Source organism: Nelumbo nucifera, chromosome 2 (genome assembly GCF_055504915.1).
Source record: "Nelumbo nucifera cultivar China Antique chromosome 2, China Antique-T2T, whole genome shotgun sequence".
Lineage (NCBI taxonomy): Eukaryota > Viridiplantae > Streptophyta > Magnoliopsida > Proteales > Nelumbonaceae > Nelumbo > Nelumbo nucifera.
In genome coordinates, this window is record NC_142650.1 from 92,093,993 (window position 1) to 92,111,818 (window position 17,826).

General features: G+C 35.3%; 1 protein-coding gene and 1 long non-coding RNA gene across 4 annotated transcripts in view; one reads left to right on the plus strand and one right to left on the minus strand.

The window, feature by feature from the left end:
* Positions 1 to 1,723: 1,723 nt before the first annotated feature.
* Positions 1,724 to 9,685, plus strand: LOC148802517 (uncharacterized). Its single transcript, XR_016082291.1, has 2 exons — positions 1,724 to 3,571; positions 9,183 to 9,685. It is a non-coding gene; the product is annotated as an uncharacterized LOC148802517 (long non-coding RNA).
* A 497-nt stretch (positions 9,686 to 10,182) lies between these two features.
* The window catches only part of LOC104611985 (putative magnesium transporter NIPA4), a 28,060-nt gene continuing 20,416 nt past the window's right edge, over positions 10,183 to 17,826 (minus strand). For 2 of the 3 annotated variants that reach the window (XM_019200193.2, XM_088897386.1), the window contains exons 7-9: positions 11,457 to 11,549; positions 11,098 to 11,218; positions 10,183 to 10,971 (exon numbers count right to left, since the gene is read on the minus strand). In XM_019200193.2, the coding sequence (XP_019055738.1) occupies positions 10,907 to 10,971; positions 11,098 to 11,218; positions 11,457 to 11,549 (279 nt within the window). In that variant the 3' untranslated portion in view covers positions 10,183 to 10,906. The remainder of the gene's footprint in view (positions 10,972 to 11,097; positions 11,219 to 11,456; positions 11,550 to 17,826) is intronic. The other variant, XM_088897385.1, reaches the window with a different exon arrangement.

A 17,826-nucleotide genomic window follows, 5' to 3' on the forward strand; every position in this document is an offset into this window, starting at 1 on the left:
GTATAAATATCTAGAAAATGATATAAAATTATAAATAGCTAAATATATGTCTGAAATATCTTAAAACTTATAAAAGAATGCCTAATATTTATGAAAAATATATATCCAAAAATACAAAAAATAATGTGAAAAAAATTGAAAGAAAAATGTAAAAAGAGAAGGGTGCTCAAGTTGGGACTTTTGGAGATTTTTTTGATTTTTTAAACCTAAAAATGGACTAAAAAGTATAGGTGGACAGTCGAACCGTCACCCGCTTACTGGGTTGTCGTTTCGATGGTTCAACTGTCTGAGTCATCCGGTTTGCTGACTTGTCAATGGTTTTTTAACAAATCCTGGGTTTTATGAGAACTGGACCCAGAAAGTCGACCGGGTGATGGTTCAAACGGTCCAACCATTCACGTCAACGACAGGTTAAAAACCTTGGTATTACATGACAATATGTGTGATTTAATTTTTTAAAACACCAAAATTACCCTTTTTAAATATTTTTTAGACTTTTACTTTAATTGTCTTCCCCAGCAACGAAAAGAATTTCCCATCTTCTCTAGCAGTAATGGCGGTCTAAAACCCCATTTGTTTTGAATTGAATAACTGAAAAATAGGGTTACAATGATAGCAGTCTAAAACCCTCTTCTCCCGCAATATTTTTCCATGTAACTTCTCTAGCAGGAAGCATCGGTTTGAAACGTTGACGAAAAAGTTACAGAGACTGAGAGATGGGGAGAGATTGCGGGAGAAGTTACATGGAAATAGTTGATCTTCTAATTTTGCCCGTTTAAATCCATTTCCTTGCGATTGGGAAGTATAATTGTTGATCTTCTGCTTCAAAATTCTCATCCAAAATAGTATAATTTTGCCCGTTTGACTCGGGCAATGGTTCGCATTTTTATAGGGTGAAAGATCGAGAGATGGGGAGAGATTGAGACTCAGATCTGATTAGATCCCAGAGACTGTGAGAGAGAGAGAGAAAAGAGAAAAGCAATATTGCAGATCTGAGATCTCAGAGAGATCCAAAGTTGTCATTGCATTTTCTACATCGGATGCTCGTCCTCCTATTCCTCCTTTTTCTTTCCTCCTTTTTTTTGTTTCCTTTCTCTCTTCTTTCTCTCCAGGGGCAGAGTGAGGAAATTGTTATAAGGGGACCAAAACATTAATAATGGATGGGCTGAGATGGAGAGTGGGAAGATAAGAAAATTTACAGTTTCTGAATCATAGGGGAGGGGCATGGCTCCCCTGAGTCCTCCTTAGAAATATTATAGAAGAATGGAAAGATCAGTCTAGGGTTTTGGTTGAGAATTTTGAAGCAGAAGATCAACAATATTTTCAAAATGGAAGGATAAATTAACTCTAAACATTTGATTGATGGAGGGCCTATTTATGTTATGTGGGGCCAACTAGAAAGGTATATGTACGTAATTTTTTAAAGTACAATGTAGATATAAAATAGTTTTCATAAACTTCAGGGTATATATAACTCATTAACACTATAGATAAAAAAGTTAATGAATTAAAAGCAATTTAATAGAATAAAGGAGAGGAGAGAAAATTAGTGGTATGAGTTATTGAAGGAGAGAATTAATGACAGGAGATAATTTAAAGGAATTAATGAAAAGGAGGAGTGAGTTAATGTAAAGTTAATGAGATGATATAAAAATCTTAATTTTAAAATTGGAAAATAGATACAGATAACTAGTAGAGTAGTACTACTACTTTACCCTTACAAGTTCAGTTATCCCTTCTTTCCCCATAGAAAATCAGATTCCTTTGAATGACTATTGATCATCCAATTTAACAATACCCCCCTCAATACAAGGACAACTAGGGCCAGGAGTAAGGTGGACTTTCCATTGACTTAGCTATCAAGCCTATAGCGACTGTTATTGTTCAGGGTTCATTGTTCTGTGAGGGAATGAAAATCGGTGAGAAAACGATAGTTCTGTCGTGGATCGGAGGTGTGTGAACACGCTCGAGCTTAAGGATGGAGACGGTGGATGGAGGAAGAGTGGAAAGAAATCAGGAAGATGCTGGTCAAGAACGTTCAAAGCAGGAAGAGTTTGTATGCAAAGATTATATCGGACAAACCGGTGAATGTAACAAGAGTCATGGATCAGCTCAAGAGCATGTGGTGGTGGATCAAATTAAGGAGAAATGAAAAGGAGAGAGCGAGTGATGATATTCTGTGAATCTCCTTCTCTAGAGAGAAGGATGTGAGGAATATTTTAAGAGAAGAACCTTGGACAATTAAGGAGTATCCCCTCCTTCTCAAGAACCAAATCCCAAATCGAACGCGCGATCTGCTAGTTCCTGAGGTGAATCTAAGCTCTACTACATTGTGGATTCGTGAAACGGGAAAGTTGCTAGAAAGGGAGGCGGGGGAGGTTTTGGATGTGAACCCAAAAGAGGATAGGCAAAGGAAGAAAAAGTTAGAATGGAATATGGGACTGAGGGTCAGAGTGAGAATAGATGTAAACAGGCCTTTGGAAACTGGCTCCAAAGGTGTCCTAGAAGATGGTCGTGAAGAGTGGTTCTCTTTTCAATATGAGAACATCCCTTTCTTTTGATTCAGATGCGGTAGACTGGGACATGTAGAGAAAACCTGTACTGAAGACAAGGATAATTGGGAGGACGTGGATGAATTAGTTGCCAGAATGGAGAAATACAAAATGGATCGAACAGAGATTCCAGAGGGGTATGGGCCTTGGTTAAGGGCTGATGTTGATAATCAAAATGATAGATTTCTGAATGCAGGTAGGTGCGCAAAACTTCAAAGGAATGCTGGGAATGAAAATACACACAGTAAAATACAAAAGACAGATCCCAAAGCAACGGTTTCGAACAAGAAGGCAAGGGACGAACCCCAATCGCCAGAAGTGAGCATTCTGAACAACAATGATGAAGAAGAGCAGCAGGGCCGATTGGAGCTTATTATAAGGAAAACAACGGTCAAGCGCAGACTTTTTGAAGAAGAGCCTCAGGGAACTTCAAATCCAGCAAGTCCAGGTGGTTTCAACTGAAGCTTCAAGTTTATCCTGTCATCTAAGAAGTTTTTCCGGCGAAGCTTTATTGCTCCGATGGGGGACAGATGGAACGACGGAGACTCCAGCGGTAGTCAACATGGATTTACTTTTTCGGGAAATAGAGTAAGAAGCTTCAATAGCCCAAAATTTTCAGAGGTCGGCAAGTCCTCCAAATCCGAAAATTTCTCTCATGATGAGTCAGAAGCCTTGGCTGGTAATTTGAAGGGAGCAGACCAAGGTGGAGAAGAGGGTAATACGGGTTCGGATCTGGGTTTAATGATAGTGTCCATGGGAACCAACACAGACCTGAATCTGAGGATTTATAACACTCCTTTAAGAGCTTTTAAGGTTGAAACATTCGTGATTGTAAAGAGAGCAAGGAACCATTTATAGAGTTACAGGAGGCCTCTGCAACCCAGAAACGAAAAAGGCTAAGGATCAAAGATGAAGACAACCTCGACAGAATGGAAAAGGAGGTTCTCAAGTCCTTCAACAATGACTTAGGTCAGCCCCTAGCAAAGGCAATCCAGTTGAGCTCGTCGGTGTCAGATCAGGTATGCCTAAACCCTAACCCTTTTGATGATAAAATGTGTGATCCCTTGCCAAATACTAGTAGTTTCTTGTTTGTTGGAAGTAATACTAGTATGCCAGGCTGTGTGGATTTAAAAGATTTTGATAATGACTATTACCTTGTTAATGTAAAATTGATGGAAAAAATGTTTGGGTTTATTCATGCTGTTAAAAGCTTGAGAGTCCATATAGGAAATCAATATGGGGAGGGTGGAATAAGACAAAAAGGAAAAAATTAAGAATCCGTTATAGGAAATCAATATGGGGAGGGTGGAATAAGAGAATCCGTTACTTGAAAACTCTAACTGTAGAACTTATCAACAACATCTAAGAGGGTTCGCGGGAGTTGTTCCTATACAACTCCCTAGTGTGGTCATGAGAGCCTTCTATCAGAATTGTCAAGGGTTGGGCTCTCATTTGACAGTTAATGCAGCGAATGAGGTGAAGGGAAGGGAGATCCATCATATGGATGGCCGAACCATGCAGGGCGGCTGGGCAAAATTTAAAAAATTTCTTTTCTTCCTTCCGGGAATCGTATTCTCAGTTGTAAAAAAATTGCATTTTTCAAGAATCATTCTTGAAATAAACCGAACCAGTTCTGAAACCAAAAGAATGGGAGAAAAATACTTTATACGGAATCTACACGTGTAGCTCCCAACGTAGGTGTTCACGCCCAAAGAGGGTACCAAAACCCGCTTCCACTGAAGATAGTGCAGCTTGAGATGAAGTAGGTTCAGCAATGTTGTCGTTCAGCAAGGATCAAGCAAGGAGTGTGAGCACGAAATCAGATCTGATTTTCTAGCAAAATCAAATGTAGGAACTGATCTCTATCAATCCAAGAAACTAGATATCAAATTAGGGTAGGGCGGAAAGAATAGAGGGAGAGAAGTAAATGCAAAAAGGTGAAAAATAAAGCAGATCACCCCCTCTATTTATAAGCCTTTAAGATCAGCTCTCCTAATCCTATTAGGAGTTTTTTGATCCAAATCTTTAAGGTCAGCTCTTCTAATCCTATTAGGACCTAAACTCTTGTTGTCATGTGACTTCTTAATTAATCTAGTTAGTTATGGGCCTAAGGTCCATTAAGCTTGCAGGCTCACTCCCCCTTTTAATTGCCAGCTAACTTGGCTCTCTTTGTATGGCATAGGACCCTAACATTGATCTCACAAAAGCCATATGGGTTCAATCTAGCCTCTGTTACAAGACCTACCCGAATTCACTACTGAATACAGTGAACCCTTGAGTTCATCAGTATGGGCTCAACATTTACACTAAATGGTCATTGAGTCCAACCACCTTATGAAGGACCAAGAACTATGGTCTTAAGTGAAATTAGCCTATCAGGTATAAAAGCCCTAAATGGTCTTACACTTAACCTCTCAGCCCATAATGATCAAACACTGCCTGACAAGAGAGGACATCTCCCTCGACTGCAAGGTACAGTGTTGCACTCTTTGCTCGAATAGATCCCGGGAATTAAAACATTTTGCAAACATTTTAATAAAACATAATATATATATATATAAATATATTTTGCAAAACAAATCTCAAACATGGTTGAAATCTACTACCGACAATTTTGGTTTTCATCAAAGAGAGTGCAGTCCCCGATCTTTCACTTTGTCCGACAAAAGCGTTGATTTTGTCACTATGATCACCCACTCAAGTGAACTCTCAAACTACCCCCACATACATATGTTTTGACCCCCGCTAAGGATCTCACTAATTGGCATGTCAAAGACAGCCCAATCCGACACCCAATGCAGTATCATAATCGAGTGTAGGGGTTAGGTGTAACTCTCCAGTTTTGCCCATTTGTCTCCAAGGTCCAGGGTACAACTGGAAATTGGTTTGGGTTCAGTGTTTCAAGCAAACACACACTATATGTCATTTGGGTCTAATCCTGGCAGCTAAGACAAGCTGCCTCAACTGACTTGGCAACACATTAGTGTCAACCTTGGTAGAACAAACCTCCCCAGGTCTATCCAATGGCTAAGAACATTCTAAACTAACACAAGTCTCATAAGTGTCGAGTTTAAGGGTAGTTATACAGAAACACACCAAATATAACATGAATCATATATTTACTTTTATTCATTTACAATAAATGTCAAATATACATCAATCTGATTGGAGCTAAGGGCATACACTGTCTAACAAGAGGCCCTAACGGAAACAAAAGCATAGGTGATTTTCTTTAGTGATACTAAGTGTAGTGTCTTAACTTGAAGGAAGAAATTCTGGTGCCTTTGGGATTGTAATTGTTGGGGTGTTGATTTGAGGGGTTTATCAGGGGGTTTAGTGCTTTTTTGGGAAAAATATTTAAACCTTCAAGTGATTGCCGCTAATAAAAATATAATTCACACCAAAATTGTTGATGATAACAACGAGAAATTGTGGTGGTGTACATTTGTGTATGGGGAACTTGAGGAAAGTAGAATATTGTCCTTTGTGGGAAAGTTAAATCAATTAGCCACCATTTCAATGGGAGCTTGGTGTTGTGTTGTAGATTTTAACATAATTTTTATTTTGGATGATAAAATTGGAGGCAGAGAGGTAAAAGTGAAATAGATAAGAAAGAATAGGGGATTCCTAAGAGGGTGGGGTTTGGAAGAAATTCCTAGTTTTGGACCTAAGTATACGTGGACAAATAGAAAGGGATCAAGGGAAACATATAAAAGTCAAACTAGACAAAGGTCTTGGCAATCAGGGATGGAAATCTCTATTCCTGGATGCAAATGTCATAGTTATTCAATCCACAGATCAAATCATCTTCCTATTTGTCTAGATACAAACCCTATAAGTTTCAAAATTAGAAAACCCTATAGGTTTGAAGAAATGTGGCTCTCCCATGATAAGTGTGAGGACTTAATTAAAAACTCCTGGAATGAGCAAATTCATCCCATTCCTAGTTCCATTACAAAAAAGTGTGTAAGATTAAAAAAATGAATCCTTAAAAAATGGAACCAAGAAGACTTTGGTAAGGTTCAAGAATGGGTACAAAAGCTGAAGCATGAGCTAGAATTTGATCAAAGGAATGAGGGGTTAGATTACCAAGGAAGAATAAATGAAATTGAAGTTGATCTTGATAGTTGGCTAAAAAGGGAAGAAATTCTTTGGGTCCAAAAGTCTAGGGTCAATTGGCTAAATTATGGGGATAGGAGCACAAAATTCTTCCACAACTCCACTATTACAAGAAGGGAAAGAAACTAAATTCTGAAATTAAAATATGTGAATGGTGAGTGGAAGGAGGGTTAGGAGCAAATAAATAATATCTTAGTAAATTATTTCAGTGACATTTTCTACCTCCTACCCTTCTGAAATTCCCCTAGCTCTTGAAGGAATTGGCTGCCTAATTAGTGATGAAATGAATGAAGAACTTCATAAGCAAGTCACTGAAGAGGAAATAAAAAATGCCTTGATCCAAATGGCTCCCAGAAAATATCTGGGACGAGATGGGTTCCCTAACCTCTTTTTTCAAAAATTCCAAGAGATTACTAGAGAGGATGTAGTAAGAGAAATAAGCATCTTCTTTAATGAGGGGAGGATGAACCGCTCTTTGAATTCCACTTTTATTGCTTTAATTCCTAAAGTAAAGAATCCTGAAGATGCATCTCAATTTAGGCCAATTATCTTGTATAATACTATCAATAAAATAATAGCTAAAATTCTGGCCAACAAATTGAAGCAAATTTTGGAAGGTTTAATTTTAGAAAACCAAAGTACTTTCCTCCCTGACAGAGCCATTTTAAATAATATCTTAATAGCCCATGAAATTTTGCACTATATGTCTAACACCAAAGCTAGGAATGGCTATATGGCAATCATGTTAAACACGAGTAAGGCCTATGATAGGGTGGAATGGGTGTTTCTGAAATCCACTATGGAAAAAATGGGTTTCGGTAGTAAGTGGGTCTCTTAGGTGATGACCTGTGTGTCAACTATGTCATATCAAGTCTTGGTAAATGGTTCATCCTCAAGAAGAATTTTACCTCAAAGAGGATTGAGGCAAGGTGATCCCCTATCATTCTACCTCTTTCTGCTTTGCTCTGATGTCCTATCAGCAATCTTAAGCAAAAAAATGGCTAGAAATGAACTATCAGGAATCAAAATTTGTAGAAGGGCTCCAACTATCTATCACCTCTTTTTTGCAGATGATAGCTATCTTTTTACAAAAGCTTATCTCAGAGAGGCAAATTCTATTTTGGAGGCCATCTCACTCTATAAAAGAGCTTCTAATCAAAAGGTAAACTACCAAAAGTCAAAGGCTTTTTTAGCAAGAATTTATACCCCAAATTTAAAAGGATGATAATTGTTTGCATATAAGAAAGTGGATTTTCCTTCCATTTACCTAGGAACCCATCCTTCATTGGGAGGAAGAAGTCTTAAGATTTTGAATACTCAATTGAGAGGGCTTTTAGTAGAGCTAAAAGCTAGAAGGGTTCCTTACTTTCTCAAACTAGGAAGGAGGTTCTTATTAAATCTGTTCTCACTACTATTCCAGCCTATTGTATGTCCTATTTTTTGCTTCAATTCTATGGCAAAGAGTCAAAAAGCTTTTTGGTGGGGGCATAGTGAGGACAGGAAAAAAATAAGATGGGTTAAGTGGGACCAAATAAGTAAAAACAAGTGTAATGGAGAATTGGGCTTTAGAGACCCTCATGCTTTCAACCTGGCCCTTTTAGCCAAGTTGGCTTGGAGACTATGCTATGACACATCCAATCTTTGGGATAGGCTCCTAAAAGCAAGATATTTCTAAGACTCCTCATTCCTCAAAGCATCCTTGAAGAGTAGACTTTCTTGGGGTTGGAGAAGCATCCTGGCAAGGAGAAATGTCATAAAAAGGGGATATATTGGAAAATTGGTGAGGGATCAAATGTGAGCATTTGGGATGACCCCTAGATACCTGGTCTAGAAGGAAATAAACTAATAGGACGTACTCTAGAGTTAAAAGTGTTTGATCTAATTGATCAATTAAATAGATCTTGGGATGAAAGTAAACTAAACTCTTTGTTTACCAGGCCCATTGCTCAAAAAAATCATGGAGATAAAGATCCCTATTAATTCATGGCTTGATAAGTTAGTTTGATAGGAAGCAAAAACGACAAGTTCTCTGTGAAATCAGCTTATTTTATTACCAAAATTATATCTCCACTTGGAATGATCAAAGTGATGACAAGAGCTTGTTGAGGGTTTTGGAGTCTTCCAATTGAACCCAAAATCAAGCACTTTTTGTGGAGGTGTTGTGTAGGTGGATTAGTAGTTAAGGAAAGTATTATGAAAAAAAGCTTGTGTGAGTCGGACATCTGTATAGATGTGGAAGAGAGGTTGAATCCATTTTACATGCCCTTCTGCTTTGTGAGAAAGCAAGATGCATCTGGCTAGGTTCAGGACTTGGGTTAACCCTAAGTCTACTTGATACTTTAATTCCTTTTACGACTGGCTTAAATTCATTATTTTTGAGCTAGAGGATAGTCAAGTGGATTGGTTGGCTAACTTAATGAGCTGTTTGTGAAAAATATGGAAAGACGGGAATTTATTCTGTTTTGAAAAAGAAAATGTGAATCTCTTTATTGTTCTATCCAAAATTCACAGGTCAATAGTAGAGAGATCTCTTCACTTGCAAAAGAACTTGGAAGGCTCTTCCAATTCTAAAAAGATGGATGCAGATTTTTTGTGGGTGCTTCCTGAAGAAGGTTGCTTGAAGATGAATTGTGATGCAGTTTTTGTGAACCCAAATAAAACCTCATTCGGCTTTATTTTGAGAGATCATTGGGGAGTGTGTTGGGTTGCTGGCTATGGTCCTCAAAATGCTTCATTACCTATCGTTGCCGAGGCAGAGGCAAAGGCATCATGGGAGGCTGTCTATTTTGCAGGCCAAAATGATCTATCCAATGTTATTTTTGAATTGGACAATGTCAGCTTAGTAAAAGCTCTTAACGCCAATAGTTTTGATCCTCATCCTAATATTTTATTCTGCTGCCAAGACATCAAAACCTTTTCTGACAGAGGAATTTCAGTTTCTCTTGGTGCTCTAGGAACAAGAATTTGGCAGCTCATGCGGCAGCCAAGTAAAGTTTTGTTTCTTGTTTTAAGTCCTGTAATGCTGTTTCTTTCATGCTCTCTGCTCCCATTTGTTGGGACTTTTCATCTTGCCTGTAATTTGGCTTCGTTGTTTAATGAATATGATTATTACCAAAAAAAAAAAAAAAAGCTAACAGCCTATCAGAAAAAGAAAATTGAATCTACCAAACACAGCAGTGACTGCGGGAACTTGTTTAGGTAGGAAAAACTTCGTACCGTCCTCAAGTCATCAAATAATTGCAGGAACTGGTTCTAAGCAGGAAAAATGGTCTCCAAGCATTAATTTCAGTTCATTAATCACCAGCAAGAATGAGGTTCTTGTCATCTCTTTAGTTGACGAGACAGAACTTAGCTTATGAAACGGAACTTGATCAAGTCAGGTGCGCTGTAAGATACTAAATTTTTGTCTTCCAGAAACCAATTTGCAATTTGCAACAAGAGAGCTATTCTTAATCTAAAACAAATTTTAAAAGAAAATTAAGTCATACACTCATGTCAATAATAAACACAATTGCTCATGAATAACCATTTTATACGCGGTACTACTTTTAATATACTAAATTGTAATATTAGCGTGCACATATTACTCATCTACCAAGAAGACTGCAATAGATTAATTACAAACACTATACAAACATTTATCAGTTTTACAATTAATGAAACAGCCAAAAAAAAAGTGTAAAAGTTGTTGAATTCCACCTCCATGAAACCTTAGTCCCAAATATGCTTGTATTTGCAGTGCAGACAGTTCCTGTGTAGAAAAAGAGGAAAAAAACCAAGGTCCTCATTGAAAGCTGGGCCTCTATAATTCAGTGAATGGATATATTTGCTTTCACCACAAACACAAAACATTATGCAAAACATCCGTAAGGACCAGCAACTCCAAGAACTCTGTGCAAGTCTTCAATAGTATGTATCCTGGCAAGTAAAGCCACAGCAGCCATCTTCATAGAAAAAACACTGCTTGTGATGGAAACTGCCGAAATAAATTCTGTGAATTTCCATTCCCTAGAGACTTGGTATCCTTCTGGAATCCATCTTGACCTGAACTAATACTGTGGAACTATTGGAACTGTATATCCTTTCCTCAAATATGCAAAATTTCCACCAAGGTTTCACATTCTATCCAGTGATTTCAAGGTGAATCATTTCTTGGAATGTATCAAGCTACTAGTACAGTTCTTGTCTCCGTAAGTAGATTTCGTCTCAAGTTTTCACATTTTCCTCATCACGCTTCAATACTCCGCATTTCCACTGCAGAGTCGGGCCGATAATGATTGAGACAATGGTGAATAATTACCTGTACGAATAAAAACATTTACATATAAGATCCTAGACTTTCAAAATTCAGTAAAATGATAGCAAGATGGGAGTAGGTGGGACCAAAAACAGGTCATATAGGGTGAAAAAGAAATTTATCTTGCACCTCTAAAGGAGGAACTTCTATCAAAGTCCTTTGTCACATGTAATAAAATGGTCCCAGAAAGCACAACAACAAAGCCGCATATTTCTGATATAATGCTCCCCACACTTTGGCCATCCCAATCCTGAAATATTCCACCAGAAATAGTGCAAATTTTAAAAGATTTTTTTACTTTCCAGCAGATCCTTCTCAATTTTTTATGATAGATTTAATTCCAGATGTTTGACCTGACTCAGCTTGTTTTATGTACCATATTGCTTGATGAACGAACCAACCTAACAGTGCCAGGTCTAAACAAGATGCTTATGAAATGACTAAAAATGGCAGGTCCAGCATATATACCATCTGTGAATTGGCAATACCTTAAACATTATGACACTTGCAAGAATTGTAAGAGTTGTGAACATGACATAATATATAGGAGAAACAATTGCCGTGTTGAAGGTATCAAGAGCCTGAAACATTGCAGAAAGACAATCAATAAGAATAAGTTTCTAAAATTCTATAAAGAATTATTTATCAAAAAAAATTCTATAAAGAATTATTTGTATCAACTAAAGAATTTGAATGTGTAAAAAAAATGCACCCTTAAAGTTTTATTATATGATAACCTTTTCCCAAAAGCACATAGCGCTCTCTGCTACCAATTTAACAGTGACATTCTATACTTTTCTTTTCATAACTGTGGGTTAATTACCATATAATCATAAAGTAGAGAGACCAAGGCTGTGTGTGTATATATATATACACTAAAACAAAGCAATCCTTGCTTTGTTCTCCTTTTTCTTTGAATTTTTTATTTTCTAAAAGCCAAATCATTTTCAAACAAACGTATCATATTTGAGTAAAGTGATTTTTTTTAATGAGTCTCGAAAAGAGAGAGAGGGGGTGATGAGTGTCGAGAATAGAGAAAGAGAGACTTTTTACTCTTTGTAGATATCATTCAATATATATATATATATATATACTAGTGAAGACCCATGAGATGCACGGGAGCAACCCCAATGACCATGGGCAGAGCCAAGGCAACCCAGGGGAACCTAATCACCACTTATACTACCCCTCTCCATGTAAATTTCCCATTCCCCCCACGCCCACCCAATGATTAGCCCCCCAAAGCCCCATCCATGTTTATTCTCCCGTCCCATCCACTTAATTAGGTTTTGGCCTCCATAGAAAAAATTATGACTGCTCCAAAGAAAAGATCATTGAGCTTAGCTCTTTCAATGGAAAACTGGTCAAATTTTCTGTTTAATTACCACTTAGCCCATTATTTTGTAAAATACAGTTTATTTTGGTCAATGGACTTTCAATCCAGACTATAATCATTGATTTGTTTGAAGTGGACAACCGTTCACAGACCGATAACTATTTTTTATAATTTAAATATTTTATTATATTTTATGATGAATATCATGGTTTTTGAACCGTCATTGACCCGGATGGTCAGAAAACTGTCGAGGTAACTGGTTTCATTTCACCTTTAACCCGTATATTGGCTAGAAAACCGTTTGACTTGGTCAGCGACCCACTAATTGTCAAACCTCGCCCAGGACAATGGTTTTTTGGTCATTTTTTATTTTTTGTTAAGTTAGAATGGATCGTTCGTTCGAAATAGACAGTCGGACTGTTAAAAACCATCGAGGCAACCAGTTCCATTTCACCCTTAACCTATGCCTTGGCCAAAAACCATTGACTTGGTCAGTGACCCGTTGACTCGAAAGGTCGACCTGTTGACCCATTCGATGTAAATAATGGTTTTTAGTCGTTTTTATTTTAATTATTTTTAAATTTTTAAGTTAGGACTGGTCATTTGTTTGAACTGGATAGTCGAGCCCTTTCAACCTGAAAACCGTTAAGCCAACCAATTCTACTTCTCCCTTAAACCATGTGTATATATATATGTATATACATATACATACATACATACATACATACATACATACATACATACATATATATATATATAGAGAGAGAGAGAGAGAGAGAGAGAGATTCCCTAGGTTGTACCAATTAAATTAGCCTCTTAGGTCATATGTGGTATAATATAATAATAATTACTATTACTTTCTTACCTTTTGAAGTTATGGTTTAATATGGAGGTGTTTTAGGTGAGTATTACATTATGTAATTAACTCACTTAAAAATAACAAGAATAATAAAATCAATAAAACCTAATAAAAGTACATAAAAATATTAAGAAACACAAATTAATTCTAATTAATACAAGTTTAGTAGCTTCAAAACTAATTTCTATAATGTAATATTCATTTAAATTTCATATAAAAATAATAACAATAAAAACAATAATTAATAAATTAATAAATATATTCAAAAAATTAATTATTTTAAAAATCATTTAAAATAGTAAATTAAAAACTCTAATAGAAAACAATAAAATCAATAACACTAAATACTACTATAAATTTCTTAATAAATAAAAATTAAATAATTATTAGTTTTAAATTTGATTATTATTAATTTTAAATCCCCTAAACAACATTTAAAAATAACGATTATTTTTCTACTTTTTTCTCCTTTTTTGAATATTTTCTTTTTTAAAATCTACATAATTTTCGAAATAGAAAATTACAAACAAGAGAATTTTTTGTTTTCCAATGAATCTTAAAACTAGAGAAAAGGTCAAAAGGAGAATCATATCAATGGGTGTAGGAACAGGGAGGAATTAATACAAAGGGCTATGTAGGAGCATGAAATGGAGAAGGTGCTTCAGACAATGTTGGTGATGAAAGATAGGCACAATACAAAAAGGGAGATATGGAAAAGATGGAAGCTTGGGAGCATATGGATGAAATCCAGCCCCATATCATGAATGTTGTTGAATACATCAAGGACTAGACATGGGACCTAAAGATTGCCAAGGACCATCAAAGTAGTAGGAAGTGGATGTAAATGCTTAAATCATTTCTTACTACTTCAACCCATGCCCTTTTTGGTCTCTCTGGTCCTTTTAGACCCTTTAACTTGCAAAATTAATAACACTAAATACTATAATAAATTTATTAATAAAATATAAAATTAATAGAGGTATTAGTTTTAAATTTAATTACTATTAATTTAGACTCCCTTAAACTACATCTAAAAATAATAAAGCATAATAAAAATAGCAAAAATCAAAACAAATAATGCCTGGGTTGGACTCGATTTGGCTCAACCCAATTAGTAGGGGTGATCATAGACCAAGTTGGGCCCATGTCAGGCTTAACACTTGTGATAAGGGATATAGCTCTAGGACTAGCCCAACCTGGGTTTCAAGCCTGAAACATAAGCCCGAGCTTGATTCCAAGCCTATATCATTTATGTTTAAAATATTAAATATATATAGTATTTTATATTATATGTCATATAATATGTATACAAAAATTATTATACACATTATATAAAGTAGTGGGTCCACACCTAGCTTGGAAATTTGTGGGCTTGATGTGGGGGCCGAAGCCAAGCTTGAACAAAAAAACATAGGTCAAAGCCTTGATTTCTAAGCCAATCCAGGCCTAGCTGAAAATGATCACCCTACCAATTAGGAATGTCATAAGTCTCCTTCGGCTTCAATTAGGAATGTCACAAAGAAGGGCCTATTTCTTTATACTTTTTCTAATTTTTCATTGTCTTAATTCCATGTCAGTTTTTAAACAACCAATGAGGAGAGACTTTTGTGAAGAAAGCACCCAAAACGTGGGGGGAAGATAGAGAATCATTAACTCTCTACTTCCCTTCTTTCTCATTAACTCCTCTAATTTTCTCCTCATTAATCATGCCATTAACACTATTTCTTGCAATAACTCAAGCCACTAATTCTCTCTTATCAATTACTCCATTAAATTGCTTAAAATTCATTAATCCTATCTTATCTATATCCATTTTGATTTAATTATAATTTTATATCCATTTGATATATTTACATTTAATTATAATTACTAATGAATAATCACGTTCAATCAAAATACAATTTAAAAATAATTAAATTAAATTAATTGCATATAATTATTATTTACTTCATAATAAAAATTAAGTTTAATTTAATTGTAATTTATAACCCATTTGATATTCAGTGGCTGATTATTATAAGCTAAATGATCAACTTCCATTTAAAAGACAAAAATGTATAAGTTAGTTAATCAGTAAATTGCATTTTGGAATAAATATTACTTACTTCACTCAAAAATAAAATTATTAATATTTGAAACATAAAATCGCATTTAATTATAATTACAGCCTATTTAAATTCCATTTCAAAATTATAATTATAATTTAAAACCTACATAATATACCTCCATTAATTATATATTTTAGTAAAAATATATAACTATTAACCAGTTTATTTTTTTGAAAGATAATATAATTATTAACAAAGTTTAATTACAAATAATAAAAGTATTAATACAAAATCATCCCAAATTAAAATTACTCAATAAGAAATTTTAAAACTAATTAGTCCAAATAAAATGTCATAAAAATTATAATCCATTTGCATTCCATTTGGAAAAATAAAAAAATCATTATAAATAATAAAAATAATTTAGTAAATTAATTAACGTAAAAATAATTGTTAATTATTATTATTGATAAAAATAATTTTGATTAATAGAATAAAAACAAATTAATATAAAGTAATAAAATTTAAAAAAATAGTAATTGAATTTATGAAATTAATAATACTATTTTTTGTTAAAATTAATAAAATTTGTTTATCTTAATAAAATAATAAGATAGCAAAATAAATTAAAAAGTAATATCCATTCAAAATTCAATTGAATTTAATATAAATTCTTGGAACTGACCCCCACCTAGGCCAGTTCTAGGGTCTAAGGGTTTACCTTACTTGAACCAACCTAGAGAATTAGCCTTGGTTGGCCTTGGCAGAACCAACCTTGGTGGAATTGGCATTGGAACCAATCTTGACTTAAAATAAATCCCAAAATACTTTGAGGATGTGAATACTTAAGTGATTTGATCATGGTTACAAAGACCACAGTCTCACTTGACCGAAGTGATTTGATCCTTTTTCTTCAATTTAATATTTGAATGTGTATAATAAGTAATATAAAATGTAACATTTACAAAATTTAAATTATAATGATAAGTTTTGAACTATGTTGTTATCATTATTGTAACATATTCCATTTTTTTATTTGGGGTGGGGGGCGGTAAAGAAAGAACAAGTCCCAAGGTAGACCCCAGAACCAATCTTGACAAGGTAGGTTCCAGTTCCAAAAACTTGGAAACGATGGGTAGGTTCCAGGTTCTACCTTGGAACCAAATCGAACTAACCCAAGCTCACCCCCCTATTGTGAGTTCATCTTGCTCTAATTTGTTCATTTTTTTGCCAACAAAAATCATAATAATTTTATGCTTTAAATTTTTAGTTAAGTAAAATTAAAATTTCATTTATTTATTTTGTTAATTAACTAATTAGTAATGTCATAGAACCAGCTAGACATAACCAAATAATGATGTTTGAATTGGTCTTAGACCAGCTTGGCTCAACTCAGGATGTCATAGAGGTCATTTTGCTTCAATTTTGCTTAACAAAGTGTATGCATCACATGGGTCCTAACTAGTATTAGTACAAAGAAGTTCCTATACATCAAATAAGGAATCAAATAAGACTTTTTTTGACAAGGTATGAACATTAATGAAAAGGAGAAAAGAAGACACAGCACTCTGCTCAAGCAAAGCAAGAGAATGACACAAAACCACCCTGGCCTACCTAGAAAATCCAACTTAGAAACAGACCAGCCAAAAACAGAACCAAATAGGCCCATTCTTAAACTTGTGAAAAACCAAGGGCCACCCATCAATCAATCACACAAACAAAACTAACCCAGAGAAAACCCATTAAAGGCCTGGGCCCAAGAAACCATCTTTAAACTAATACCTTCCTTACCCTGCCTCCCCTACACCTCTTCCTCAAGTGCTGTTGCCACCTCTACACTAGGGTTTTTCACCACAACATCGTCATAGAGGTCTACCAACATCTTGACTTTTCGACACCCTGATAGGCCATCCAAGGAATCAAGAGACCATTCCGAATCCATGAAACTCATGAGTCATCATCCATCTCCTTGATCAATTGGCTCCTCTAAGGTTTCACACGTTACTCTTGGTCTGACAAAGTTCTAGCTTTTAACCACTCTCATTTAGATCAATGTTATTAAGCTTAATGCAACCATTTCTATCACCTTCTAACACTTCTTTGCTATGGACTAGGGGTACATCGAGATAGACAGACCCCATAAATTTTCACGATCACCTTTGGTACAGTTCTGAAGCTCACACCTTCTCACTATTTGTTGATTACCTTAGTAGATATAACCGACACCCATTGATATGATACAGGTTAGCTACTAAGATATGCTACTCCACTTCATTTTTTAGATAAAAAGAGGAATCTACCTCCATTTAGGTAAATGTTATTAAGTTACTAAGATATGCTATTCCACTTCTGTTACCAATAAATATATTTATCCTTTTTTCATTGGTAACAGAAACCTTACTTGGAGAACAACTAGATGTATACAACTATTGGAGATCAAAGTAGCCAAACCTTTCAAACAAATTATCTCTAAGGAATTTGATCAAACACCTTGCATGCAAGTTGAGAAGACAAGCTAATTATGCACAGAATTGATTCAGCAATTAGTTCTCCAGGCCATTGGATTAGATTAGGATTTACCCTTGGTTTGGTGAAATCCCAAGGCAATGAACAGC